The sequence below is a fragment of the Oryza brachyantha genome, chromosome 6 (assembly GCF_000231095.2).
Source record: "Oryza brachyantha chromosome 6, ObraRS2, whole genome shotgun sequence".
In the NCBI taxonomy this organism is placed as follows: domain Eukaryota; kingdom Viridiplantae; phylum Streptophyta; class Magnoliopsida; order Poales; family Poaceae; genus Oryza; species Oryza brachyantha.
The window spans coordinates 16,018,754-16,032,876 of record NC_023168.2 but is presented as its reverse complement, the minus strand read 5'-3'; the positions used below and the strand labels follow the sequence as shown (position 1 = coordinate 16,032,876).

Sequence of the window (14,123 nt, the reverse complement as noted above, 5' to 3'; positions counted from 1 at the left end):
CACAAAACAAAACATCTCCATGCATCCCCTACTACTCCTTCTCCAACCACTTTCGTGAGGACGATGACTTCGCTCGAAGGCTCACTACTGACTGCTCCAACGATGACACTCGCCTGTAGGAACTCGACGTCATCTCTCCCGCGCTTGTGTCGTCGCGCGCCGCATCCCCGCGCCGCACTGCTCCCCTACGCCGACGCCGATCTCCATGCCACAATGCCACCGGGGCTAACCTTTGTCCACTCTACTCCCTTCCTCTGCCGGCCTCGCTGCCAACACTGATTTTCGTCTGCCCTCTGCGCCTTTCCTAGACATTGCCGCACCATCTGTTCTACCCTTATTGTTCAGCGGCGCTCATACTAGATAATATTAGTTGGTATTATCTGGTATCAGATGATACCAACCGATATGATATTATATGGTATCAGATGATACCAGTTGGTATCGTCTGGTATCATAGACGCTGCGCGGCGAGGGTGGCACGGAGGATGCAACGTGGAATTTGATATCCGGCGTGTGGGGTAGTACGGAGGAGCTACGATGTGGCGAGGTATCAGCGCGAGGCACAATAGAGTGAGGAGGTGCAGCGGCGAGGTATCAGCGCGAGGCACAATAGAGTGAGGAGGTGCAGCGATGAGAGGCGTGTGGCACACAGCGACCCATGGAGAGGGGCGGACATGTGGAGGCGCGGACGTGCAGAGGCACATGGATCTGGAGGATGCTTTAATATGTTAGATGTTCATTAATCATCCCGTTGCAATAGAATGTCATGCTGTATTCTTTACTATTTAGCATTTGCTTTTATATCGTTAATAACACGCATACAAAAGTTTTATTTATAAATTATTTTTTGTTTGCAAATATGTTATTTGACTTTTTTTTAAAAAAAACAAACAATGGGCTGCAAGTTTAGTTTGCTACCCTAAAAAAAATTGAGTACCGTAAATTTCGGTAAGATAGGAAATTAAAATGGTCCTTATAAAATCTTAGAGAGCAAGACGGACAATTTTTGCCGGCCAGCAGATAAGAACTGGTCGCAAATCGTAATGCTCCTAGTAATCAATGAGCGATCGACAATCACAATGTAGAACAAAATTGTTTTCATCAAACTTGTAAATATATAGTCTTTGATGATTTCAAATCACCGCGAGCAGATGCCGAACAGCTAAAGGCGAATGGCGAGCCCTCCTCGACGGCACCACTTCCTGATCGTGACCGACCCGATGCTAAGCCACGTCAACTCGGCGCGGCGCCTCGCCGCGCGCGTCGCGGCGGCGATGCCGAACGCGCGCGTCACGTTCTCGACCGCCGTCTCCGGTCACCGCGTCATGTTCCCGCACCTCAAGTTCCCGGACGGCGAGGTCCTCCAAGGACTCGTCTCGTACGTCCCTTACTCCGACGGCTTCGACGGCGGGTTCAACCCGGAGGCGCACGGCGCGGACGCGTACTGCCCCCGCGCGCGCGCCGTCGGGTCCGAGACGCTGTCCGCCGTCGTCGCCCGCCTCGCCGGCCGCGGCCGCCCCGTGACGCGGGTGGTGTACACCGCGCTGGTGGGGTGGGTCCCCGACGTCGCGCGCGCGCACGGAGTCCCCGCGGCGCTGTACTGGGCCAAGCCGGCCACCGCGTTCGCCGTGTACCACCACTACTTCCACGGACACGCCGCCGAGCTCCTCGCCGCCTGCACGAGTGACCCGGGCCTCGACGCCGCCGTCCTCCTGCCGGGCCTCCCTCCTCTTAAGCGCGACGCGCTCCCGTCCTTCGCGTCGATGGTCTCGCCGGGGAAGCGCCACTACCTGACGCTCGGCATGCTGCGTGACCTCTTCTCGGCGCTCGACGAGCACGGATCGATGGTGCTCGTGGACACGTTCGACGCGCTGGAGCCCGACGCCCTCCGCGCGGTGCCGCAGCTAGACCTCGTCGCCGTCGGCCCTGTCACGGCGGAGGAGCCGCGCAGGCGGGGCGTGGAGCTTCTCCTCCCCTGCGACGCGAAGGCGTGCATGGAGTGGCTGGATACGAAACCCCCGCGGTCGGTGGTGTACGCGTCGTTCGGAAGCATCCTCTCCGTGAGCAAGCGGCAGGAGGAAGAGATGAGGCGCGGCCTCGACGCCACCGGCCGGCCGTACCTGTGGGTGGCGCGCAGGACCACCAACGGCGCCGGCGGCGAGCGGGGGATGGTGGTGGAGTGGTGCGACCAGCGGAGGGTGCTGTCCCACCCTGCCGTGGGGTGCTTCGTGACGCACTGCCGGTGGGACTCCACCCTGGAGAGCCTCGCCGGCGGCGTGCCTATGGTGGCCGTGCCTCGGTGGGCCGACCAGACGACGGTGGCGGCGCTGGTGGAGGAATATGCAGGGGTCGGCGTCCGCGCCAGGGTGGACGGCGAGGGGGTGGTGTCGAGGGGCGAACTCCAGAGTTGCCTGGAGGTGGTGATGGGAGGCGCGGCGGCGATCAGGGAACGGGCAGAGCGCTGGGCGCACCTCGCGAAGGCGGCGGTCTCCCCCGGCGGGACGTCGGAGAGGAGACTCCGAGCGTTTGCGTCCGAGGCGTGAACGTGACCGGCAATGAAATGCCACGTTGGGCAAGTGACTGGCATGCAGGGTGCGTGGGATCACAATGATGAAGTGAACATAGAGCCCTCGTCTTTTCTTTTCCCTTAAACTTAATGAGCAAAATTTAAATTTAAATTTTTAACTTTAAATCTGCAGTTAATTTTGAGATTGTTCGTTATAATTTTATTTTCAAGCTTTACTCTTAAATTGTTAAAAACACATATATAAAAGTTTTATTCACAAATTATTTTTCAGTTATAAACATGCCTTATGGCCCTTTTTTTTTTCAAGACCAGCCTCGTAATTTCCTTTGAGATAAATGGATTATTGATTTTTGACAGTTATGGATAGAGGTGGTAATGGGCAAACAACTATGTCTGGGGACATAATAGCATGGACTTAGGGGCAAACATAAATCTCACACTATGACAATGAGTATCAGTGGCACAACATAAATATCACTTTGATAATTAGCGATTTCTTCACGGAGAGAACAAAAATACAGGGCGCCATACAATTGTACTACTCAATGCAATACAATTCGTTGCATCTTCTTCCTGTAGGAGAGAAACTACCCGCTTTTTAGTTTTTCTTTATCGATGTAAAACTTTTCCAGATAGTCAACAACAAATATGTCCAATCGAAGCTACAAACTGCAAGTTTAAACATTAAACTCATTCTTTGTGGTCTCTGACCTTCTTTCTCTTCCATTTGAGAAAGATTTGTAAAGACAGACCAGAAAAGACCATCACAACACTTCCCCATTGCTTCAACGACAGTGGGTTGCCACTGATGACAGATGAGACGACAATGCTCATGAACTTGCGGGTGGTAGTGATGGTAGTGTTAGTAAGAGAGCCGAATCGGCTGATGGTTAGGAAGATGAAATTCTGACCCACAGCACCACATAGGCAGAACAGGATAATGTCCCATGCCACCTCCGGGTTCTCCTGGCAAAATTTTAATGCTTCAAAACCGTTTGCGTAAGGCCAATTACTGAATAGTAATGGAGCAACAAACATAATCACAGCATTGTATATGGTCCCCCAGAGGTTCATGCCAAGCATTATGTCCCATGGATTAGTCTTTGGGTACCTGCAATAACACAACATTACATTTCATTTAGAAAACAAGATGACAAATTTTCCTGGATGGCTTAATATGGAATAAACAGGGTACAGTTACCTAGACTTTATTAAATCTTGGGTCGAATTGGTGTAACCGTCAAAAGCTAAGTTGAGGAAGCACAATGTATAGCCAAGAGGTGCATTAGGGTTAGCTAGCTTCTTGATTGTCTTGGAGCTTGTCTGGTACATTTGCAACAAACAAAATGATCAGGAATAAAAATGCAGAGAAAAAATTATTTGACCATCTACAGCATTTATTAAACCCAAAAGTTATCCAAGTGAAATATTGATTTGCCATAAAGTTGGTTCTTCCTTTCTTTCCTGATGTGCACATAACACTAGAGATGCATAGTTTAAGTTATATATTGATGAGGCTGTCTTCTAATTCACATTCACCAGAATAAAATATAACAGTAGGAACAAACCAGACCCTTTTCTACTATGAATTACTATGGAGTGAAACAGTCAGCAAAAGGTAAAGGATCATCTGCTATTGAAGAAAACATGAAATGGACTATCTTCTTACCTTCAACAACGCAAAGAATGACACACCCCCAGCAACAAGAAAGGTGCAAATATACTCCGGAAATGTGTACTTGACACCATATACTCCGGAAATGTGTACTAGAGATGCATAGTTTAAGTTATATATTGATGAGGCTGTCTTCTAATTCACATTCACCAGAATAAAATATAACAGTAGGAACAAACCAGACCCTTTTCTACTATGAATTACTATGGAGTGAAACAGTCAGCAAAAGGTAAAGGATCATCTGCTATTGAAGAAAACATGAAATGGACTATCTTCTTACCTTCAACAACGCAAAGAATGACACACCCCCAGCAACAAGAAAGGTGCAAATATACTCCGGAAATGTGTACTTGACACCATATAATAGAGTTCCCATCAGCATTACTGTACATATCAATTCATTAGTGAGAAAGATGCATCTATGGAACATAAAAGGACTATCCTTAATAGTTATTCTTAACATGGATTGCGCAATTAGATATGCCGCTCCAACTACCAATACCAACAAAAAGAAAATATGCTTGCCTACTTGGCATGAAATTGATATGGTATCGATAAATAATACAGCTACTATATGTTTAGTAGGGAAGAGTTGTACTAAATGCTAAAGCAGCCACATTGTGGTTCCAAATTGAAATCCAATAAGGTTTCTCAATCAGTGCATAGGTTTGCATAGGTCATTATGCTTCATTTTTTTAGAAAAAAAATCATATATAAGTATTTTCTGGCAACTGGAAATGCTCAGACTTATGAATACAAATTAATGTTATGATGAAATCTTTATACACAAAAAAAATTTCTGTAAAGGTTCACTGGATAGCATAAGTAATGTAAACTCACCTGGAATCATCTTAGAAGATTTTGCCAGGACCTGTTAACACAGACAATAGATAATACTTTTGTAAGCTGTATATGATATTTAAGCACATCAGTAATTATTATTGCCACACAAATATGAGAAATGAAAATGGTATTTAAGAAACTCCAAGCTTGTTGAGACTGTTCCAATAGGTTCAGAGGACATACGAAACTACATTGCACTTCAGCCAAACACATTTTGATATATAGCTGTATATTGGATGGTTGAAAGTCTTAACCAAAATTTAATGAGGAAATACGTTTGTCATATGAGTATCATGGATCATCATGTGTTTGATAATTGTGCATACGCCAGTATATATGTTTTCTATGTATGAAATCAGTTGAGTATTTCCATCCCATCAGGGCAGAAATAATGTCATATCACACTCTATCACTTATTTACTAAACAAATCCAAAAATAGAAAATTCCACTTCACAGACATTACATACTACATTGCCGATTAACCAAAACAAGCACAAAAACACCTAGTTAGAGATACAATAGCTGCACAAAACACACAGAGTAACGAAGCAGGCGCGAGACACAAACCTGAGCAGGGTAGCTGATGTACTTGAGCGCCTCGATCCCCATGGTCGGGCCGATGGTGTTGGTGATGCTGACGCCCCAGTACTTCCGCAGCGGCGCGCGGCCGGCGGAGCTCCCACCACTCGACCACAGCTTAATCACTGCGCGAGCAAACCAGAGTCACGCACCCTGCACACGATCCGGCAATCGCCGCCCAAAACGGCGCCACATTGCGGCGCACCGGAATGCGACGCGACCACACGACAGATAGAGACAGAGAGGAGGGGGAGGCTCACTTATGAAGGACCAGACGAAGCAGACGACGTTCTGCGCGAAGTTGAGGAACGCGAGGTGGTTGAACCGCCGCGCCTCCGGCCCGAACCGCTTCGTCGACCTGCGCCGCGGGGGACGAACGGGGAAACAAACAGTTCAGCAACCCGCCGAAACAGAGCCCCCAATTCCCCTCTGCTCCGAGCACCATTAGAGAGAGAGCGAGAGAGGCGGCTGCTTACAGAGTTTCCTGGAGGACGCCCTGGGTGATGTACGCCGACCAGATCCCGGCGACGCAGAACGCGAGCACGGCCACGCGCGACGCCATGCTCCCTCCGCTGCCGTCGACGGCGCGGGGGCGGGGAGGTCCTCCGCCTCCCCCGCGGCCCTTGCGCGCGGTGACCATGGCGCGCCCAGTTCGGCTCGGCTCGCCGGCCGGCGAGGGTGGGGCAGAGATCGGTGCGCGGTGGAGCGCGGGGAGGAAAGGCGGAGGCGCGTGTTATAGGAGCGGGGGGTCGCAACCGCGCGTCAGAGGCGTGACGTGGCGTGTTGCGATTGGAGAAGATGCGCCACGCGAGACGGCCTATTGGTTGCGTTGACGTGGCAGGGGAAGGGGAAGGGGAAGGGGACGACGGTGCGAACGTGCGGGTTCCTTTGTTGGGTTTTGGGATTAAATGGGCCGTTCTCTTTTCTTTTCAATTTACTGGCCCGTAATGTTAGAACTTAGAACAATCCAAACACAATACGCTATTCGTTAGAACTTAGAACAATCCAAACACAAGACACTACTCATAAATTTTATATCCACGTGTCATAAAAAAAACCAGTACTACAATATAAACACTACCGATTCACATATAAATTTAATATTAATAATCTCTTATCATGTTTTGGGTATTCCGTAGAAACTATGTCAACATAATTTTCTTCTCTTTTATTATTTAACCACTTATCACATCACCTTTTATTCTACGGATGTGTTAGATTTTTTAGCCTTACATAAATTCATCAATTGATGATGTATATAATTTATACATATGTCTAGATTCATAAGCATTCATATTAATCTAGACAATATTCGAAAGTCTTAATCTATATCTATATCTATTCTATACTATTATAAAAAGCGGTAACGATTCTGCCAGTATTTTTCGTCCATCATCCACTTGGGCCGACCAGTCGCGCGTGGGCCGCCGCATGTGGGCCGAGCGCTTTCTCCCGGCCTTGTTTGCCTACGATATTAGTACGTCGTCTACTTGGACCAACCAGACGCGTGTGGGCCGATCGGATCGTTTTCTCTCGGCGTCGTGGACAGAAACGAGGACGAGCGATGCCACTGCGTGCGTGGCCCACTGGCTGAGGAGGCTGGTAGATCGATCCAATCGATCTCTATTTCTCTATTTCTCTTTTTTGTTGCTTAAATAGATGACATTAATGAAAATTCGACGTTCCAAATTTATTTCATCACTATCGTTCATGCAGACTCTGATTAATATAAACTTAAACTCTATTTTTTACTACTCGATGAACCCTACGCGTCCACGGTCTCCGATCATCGATTTTTTTATTGCTTAAATAGATGATATTAATATATATATATATCCAACTATCCAAATTTATTCGATCACTATCAATTCATCCAGAGAGTGATTAATACAAACTTAAAGTCTATTTCGCACTACTCGATGAACCCAACGCGTGCACGGTCTCCGATCATCGATTCGAAGAGTGGTATAAAAGTTGAGTTTTTTTACACCTCCTATTAATTGTTATCGAAAAAACCATATTTGAACACACATGTATTACAACTTAGCTACAATATCTCGAGAAAACTGCGATGCCGGTCTTGTCTTTGTTAACTTTGGTTCGTGACAGGTAAGTCATCGTCTTCTCTTGTGTTTCTGCTTTTTACGATGTATTTTATCTACTTTAGAATTTGGCACTAAATAGTGTTAATTTCCGTCCAGTTTCCTCCCTATATTTAAAACTGTCCGTGTCCATGTTAAAAAATTTAAGTTTAAATACAAAATCAAAAAAGAGAAATTACATGTTAGTTATAATCTTTAAACAAGCATAGGTCAATCGAGTATCTTTATAACTTTCTAATTTTGTTTAAGCTCATTGCAACGTATGGGTATTTTGTTAGTTATATAAAACCATCGTAGCCATTACATTATGTCCGTATATAGGGCCATATTAGCGACTTTTGACTCACAGGGAGATTGACATAGGAAAAAGTTCAGAGCACGAATAGCAAAACCAGCAAAAGGGTAACCGCCAAGTTTCCTGGGCTGGGTGGGCCGGTCGCCAGCATCGTCACTCGCCAACAGGTCTGTTTAAACCGGAAGCACATTACCGTGGCAACCAAGTTTCAGTAAGCCCATCCACAGCCACCCGATTTCCATGCATCCCAAAATCAACGCCCCAAAACAGACAGAACCTCTCCTGGAACCTTCCAGAACGCACACTCGCCTCCCGAACCTTCCCACCGCCATTGCTCCCCTTCTATATTTGCCTCCACCTTCTCCTCCGCTCATCGCACAAATCACAAAGAGTACACGAAGAGAGCGGGGGGGCAATGCCGACGGGGAGGTTGAGCGGCAACATCACGCAGGACTGGGAGCCGGTGGTGCTGCGGCGGGCGAAGCCGAAGGCGGCGGACCTCAAGTCGGCGAAGGCGGTGAACCAGGCGATGCGGACGGGGGCCCCTGTCGAGACGGTGCGGAAGTCGGCGGCGGGCACGAACAAGAAGGCGTCGTCAGCGGCCGCGGCGGTGGCGCCCGCGTGGAAGCTGGACGAGTCGACGGAGCCGGCGGGGCTGGAGCGCGTGGGCGCCGACGTGCGCGCCGCGATCCAGAAGGCGCGCGTGGCGAAAGGGTGGAGCCAGGCGGAGCTGGCCAAGCGGATCAACGAGCGGGCGCCGGTGGTGCAGGAGTACGAGAGCGGCAAGGCCGTCCCCGTCCAGGGCGTGCTCGCCAAGATGGAGCGCGCGCTCGAGGTCAAGCTCCGCGGCAAGGCGGTCGGCGCGCCCGCGCCCGCCGGCGCCAAGTAGTCGACCGATCTTTCGCCGGAACTGCGAGCCCAACTTGATAGACGTGTACATGTTGTGATTTGTGAATGTGCAGCTGTGTTCTTGGCTTGATTGTGATTACGACCATTATGCTAATTAGCTCAGGTTAGTCGTGGGAATGTGAAACGTGTTAAATATGTGATCCGAATTATAACTGAAATTATTTTCGGATTAGTTTACTAGTAGTTTTCTTCTACGATTAGCTTTCTAATAGAATTCTTTCGCCTAAACTGGGACTCTTAGATTTTCTTTTTTTTATATATACTCTTGTAGTCTGTACGGGAAGAGGCGAGTTCTCATTGTTTTCCTTGTATTGTAATCATATTCTCACAGTGTTTATTGTCGGTTGGCGTCCTCACAGTGGTTATTGTCGATTGGCGTCCGTGGTTTTTCTCGCAAGGTTTTTCCACGTTAAATTTGTGTCTCGTTTGTGTCTTTGTTTCTAACAAGTGGTATCAGAGCTACGAAGATTAATCTACGCTACGCTGCTGCTGCTGACTGGGGTTTTTTCTCAGCAATCTACGGAGTCATCGTTCCGTCGAATTGCATTATTCGGCGAGAGCAAATCGGAGTCGGCATCCTCACCCAGCGATCTCTACTGCTCTCACGCACGCAGAGGAGAAGCAACCAGATTAATCCATCCAATTCGGTTACTGTAGCAGCTACAATATAGCACCGATTTTTTTCCCTCTTTTCGAATTTAATTGCTACATTTACCCAATCTTGTATACCCCAAAAGCTATCAGATCATCTATTGTGCATCGTTTCGAGCACTGGAGTTTCGCGTATTTGCTAGGGTTCAATAAATTAATACCAACAGATTCAGATTTTATTCCCAATGGTGAGTTTGAAGTATGATCTACCTTTTTTGGATCGAGACACAAGATTCTCATTGTGGCAAGTGAAGATGCGTGCAATTCTTGCACAGCAAGGTCTGGATAATGCGCTTGATGGATTCAACAACAAAAGGACAAGTGATTGGTCCGACGATGAGAAGAAAAGAGACCGTAAGGCTATGGTATATATTCATCTTCATCTATCTAATAATATTTTGCAAGAGGTGCTTAAGGAGAAGACAACCGCCGCGTTGTGGTTGAAGCTGGAACAGATATGCATGACAAAGGATCTGACCAGCAAGATGCACCTGAAGCAAAAGTTATTTTTGCACAAGTTGCAAGATAATGAGTCTGTGATGGATCATCTCTCCACTTTCAAGGAAATTGTTGCTGACCTTGAGTCGAGATAAAGTATGATGAAGATGATTTAGGCCTTATTCTGTTGTGCTCGCTGCCTAGCTCATATGCAAATTTCAGAGATACTATCTTGTATAGTCGTGATACTCTAACTTTGCAAGAAGTTTATGATGCTTTGAATGCCAAAGAAAAGATAAAGAAGATGGTACCTTCTGAAGGTTCTAATTCACAAGCAGAAAGCTTGGTTGTTCGGGGCAGGCAACAGGAGAAGAACATGGACAACAAATCAAGAGACAAAAGTTCTAGTAGCTACCGCGAGAGATCAAAGTCCAGAGGCAGGTATAAATCGTGCAAATACTGCAAGAAAGGTGGACATGATATTTCTGATTGTTAGAAGCTACAGAACAAAGAAAAGCAAAAGGGAAATTACAGACCGAAAGGTAAGCAAGAAGAGCAAAGTAAAGCCGCAGTTGCTACTGATGATAAACCAGATGCAGAATTACTGGTTAATTATGCTGGTTGTGTACAAACCAGTGATCAGTGGCTTCTTGATACTGGATGCACCTATCATATGTGCTCTAATAGGGATTGGTTTGCTACCTATGAACCTGTACAAGGTGGTAATATTTTGATGTGTGATAATACGCCTGCAAAGTTGCGGGTTACGATACAGATCAAGATGTTTGATGGCTGTGTTAGAACACTGTCAGATGTGCGGCATATTCCCAGTTTAAAGAGAAATCTCATCTCTCTGTCTACTCTTGATCGCAAAGGATACAGACATTTCGTTGGAGACGGAATTTTGAAGGTAACAAAAGGCTCTCTTGTTGTGATGAAAGCTGACATTAAGACTGTCGATTTGTACCATCTACGAGGTACTACGATAGTAGGTAATGTTGCTGCAGTTACCGATCCATTATCGAATTCCGGTGTTACTGATCTTTGGCATATGCGTCTTGGGCATATGAGTGAAATTGGTTTGACAGAATTGAGCAAGAGAGGATTACTAGATGGACAAAACATCGGAAAGTTGAGATTTTGTGAGTATTGCATCTTTGGCAAACACAAGAGGATGAAGTTTACCACATCTACACATACTACTGAAGGTATTCTTGATTATGTGCATTCTGACTTATGGGGTCCTGCTCGTAAGAGGTCATTTGGAGATGCTCGTTATATGATGACTATCGTTGATGATTAAAAGTTTGGCCCTATTTTCTAAAACACAAATTTGAAGCCTTTTCAGTATTTAAGGAGTGGAAGACTATGGTCGATAGACAGACTGAAAGTAAGGTGAAAATCCTTCGTACTGATAATGGGATGGAGTTTTGTTCTAGGCAATTTAAATCATATTGCAGGTCAGAAGGCATTGTGCGCCACTACACCGTTTCGCATACACCTCAATAGAACGACGTAGTTGAGCGTATGACAAGACAATTATCTCAAAAGCCCGTTGCATGCTATCAAATGCAGGTTTACCTAGATGGTTTTGGACGGAAGCCACTTCCGCTGCTTGTTATCTCATTAATCGCTCACCCAGTTATGCCATTAATAAGAAGACTCCAATTGAGATGTGGTCTGGTTCCCAACTAATTATTCAGACCTGAAAGTATTTGGTTGTACTGCTTATGCTGACGTTGATAACGGTAAATTGGAGCCTAAAGCTATTAAGTGCATTTTTCTTGGTTATCCTTCTGGTGTGAAAGCCTACAAGTTATGGTGTCCTGAAACCAAAAAGGTTTTGATTAGTAGAAATGTCATCTTCAATGAATCAGTTATGTTGAATGATAAGTCTTCTACTAATGTTCCTGTTGAGAGTCAGCAGAAAGCAAGCGTGCAGGTGGAGCGCTTGATCAGTTCAGGACATGTACCAGAAAAAGAGAATATTGCTATTAACCAAGATGCATCGGTTATTGAAGAGTCAAATTCTCCTGTTATTGAGCAGTCACCAAAATACTCTATTGGACAAGGCAGAGCGAGACGAAATATTAAAGCCCCTCAAAGATTGATCGGAGAAGCGAGCATAGTTGCTTATGCTATGAGTGTGGCGGAAGAAATTGAAGGTAATGCAAAACCTTCTTTATATTCTGAGCCTATTGTTTGTGCCGATAGCAATAGATGGATAGCTGTCATGCATGATGAGATGGAGTCACTTGAAAAGAATCAAACTTGGAAATTGGTGGCATTGCCAAAGGAGAAGAAAACTATCCGCTGCAAATGGATTTTCAAAAGAAAGGAAGTTATATCTCCAACTGATGAGGCAAGATACAAAGCAAGGTTAGTTGCTAAAGGATATAGCCGAATTCCAGGTATTGATTTCAATGATGTGTTTTCCCCAGTTGTGAAGCATAGTTCAATTCGCACTTTAATTGGTATTGTTGCAATGCATGACTATAAATTAGAGCAATTAGATGTGAAAACTGCATTTTTACATGGGGAGTTGGAAGAAGACATCTATATGGAGCAACCTGAAGGTTTTGTTGTTCCTGGTAAAGAAAACCTTGTCTGTAGGTTGGATAAGTCCCTTTATGGGTTGAAACAATCACCTCAGCAATGGTACAAGAGATTTGACTCTTTCATGCTTTCTCAGAATTTCAAAAGATCACAATTTAATAGTTGTGTTTATCTCAAAGAGGTTAATGGTTTAACTATATATCTGCTTTTTTATGTTGATCATATGTTGATTGCTGCAAAAGATAAATCAGAGATAGCAAAGTTGAAGGCACAATTGAGTAGTGAGTTTGCGATGAAGGATTTAGGTGCAGCGAAGAAAATTTTTCGGTATGAAAATTAGCAGAGAAAGACAGTCTGTCAAGTTATATCTTAGCTAGAAATGTTATATTGAAAAGGTCATTCGTCGCTTCAATATGCATGATGCAAAACCAATCAGCACTCCTTTAGCTGCACATTTCAGATTATCTTCAGATTCATGTCCACAATCAGAAGTACATGTCTGAAGTTCCATATTCAAGTGCAATTGGTTCACTTATGTATGCCATGGTATGTTCGCGTCCTGACTTATCACATGCATTGAGTGTTGTCGGTAGATACATGGCTAATCCTGGCAAAGAGCATTGGAAAGCAGTTCAATGGATTTTCAGATATCTACGTGGTACTTCTAATGCTTGTTTACAGTTCGGAACGTCTAGAGATGAACTTGTTGGTTATGTGGATTCAAACTTTGCTGGAGATTTGGATAAGAGAAGATCACTTACAGGTTATGTTTTCACTATTGGAGGTTGTGCTGTTAGTTGGAAGGCAAGTTTGCAAGCAATTGTTGTCTTATCTACTACTGAAGCAGAGTACATGGCTATTTCTGAAGCTTGCAAAGAATCTATTTGGCTCAGAGGCTTGTATACTGAGCTTTGTGGAGTTACGTCTTGCGTAAATATATTTTGTGACAGTCAAAGTACAATTTGCCTTACAAAGGATCAGATGTTTCATGAGAGAACTAAGCACATTGATGTCAGATATTATTTTATTCGAGGTGTTATTGCTGATGATGATGTTAAGGTATTTAAGATAAGTACTCATGATAATCTAGCTGACATGATGACGAAGTCAGTTTCTGCCACTAAGTTTGAGCTTTGCTCAAGCTTGGTTGGTGTTACAGTATAGTCCAAGAGACTATTTGGCGCGCAATCAATTTGACCTATGAGGTGTTTATTGGTGATTGATGATTTTGATACTACAAGAGGAAATTTGTCTTAAGGTGGAGATTGTTAAATATGTGATCCGAATTATAACTGGAATTATATTCGGATTAGTTTCATAGTAGATTTCTCCCAGTCGTTTTCTACTAGGAGTCAGATTAGCTTCCTAATAGGATTCTTTCGCCTAATCCTACTAGGACTCTTAGATTTTCCCCTTATATATACTTTTGTAGTTTGTACGGGAAGAGACGAGTTCTCATTGTTTTCCCTGCATTGTAATCATATCCTCATAGTGGTTATTGCCGGTTGATGCCCGTGATTTTTCCTGCAAAGGTTTTTCACGTTAAA

General features: G+C 45.2%; 3 protein-coding genes across 4 annotated transcripts; 2 read left to right on the top strand and 1 right to left on the bottom strand.

Annotated features, from left to right (window-relative positions):
- Nucleotides 1-1,172: 1,172 nt before the first annotated feature.
- LOC102707690 (UDP-glycosyltransferase 75C1-like) lies at nt 1,173-2,652 on the top strand. Its single transcript, XM_040525180.1, has one exon. It carries the CDS (start codon nt 1,173-1,175, stop codon nt 2,541-2,543), a length of 1,371 nt encoding a protein of 456 aa, XP_040381114.1. The 3' UTR covers nt 2,544-2,652.
- Nucleotides 2,653-2,911: 259 nt separating this feature from the next.
- Nucleotides 2,912-6,345, bottom strand: LOC102707411 (UDP-galactose/UDP-glucose transporter 3-like). 2 transcript variants are annotated; one of them, XM_015837935.2, is made up of 8 exons: nt 6,102-6,345; nt 5,886-5,983; nt 5,614-5,750; nt 5,043-5,073; nt 4,560-4,586; nt 4,197-4,273; nt 3,729-3,850; nt 2,913-3,638 (listed from the first exon to the last, which is right to left on the bottom strand). In XM_015837935.2, exons 1-8 carry the CDS (start codon nt 6,263-6,265, stop codon nt 3,218-3,220), a joined length of 1,077 nt encoding a protein of 358 aa, XP_015693421.2. In that variant the 5' UTR covers nt 6,266-6,345; the 3' UTR covers nt 2,913-3,217. The 2 variants fall into 2 exon arrangements, with proteins under 2 accessions (XP_040381555.1, XP_015693421.2); XM_040525621.1 differs by lacking the exon at nt 4,197-4,273 and having other exon boundaries at nt 2,912-3,638; nt 4,483-4,586.
- A 1,966-nt stretch (nt 6,346-8,311) lies between these two features.
- LOC102707684 (multiprotein-bridging factor 1c) lies at nt 8,312-9,314 on the top strand. Its single transcript, XM_006656135.3, has one exon. The coding sequence runs from the start codon at nt 8,438-8,440 to the stop codon at nt 8,909-8,911; it is 474 nt and encodes a 157-aa protein (XP_006656198.1). The 5' UTR covers nt 8,312-8,437; the 3' UTR covers nt 8,912-9,314.
- The last annotated feature ends 4,809 nt before the right edge of the window (nt 9,315-14,123 follow it).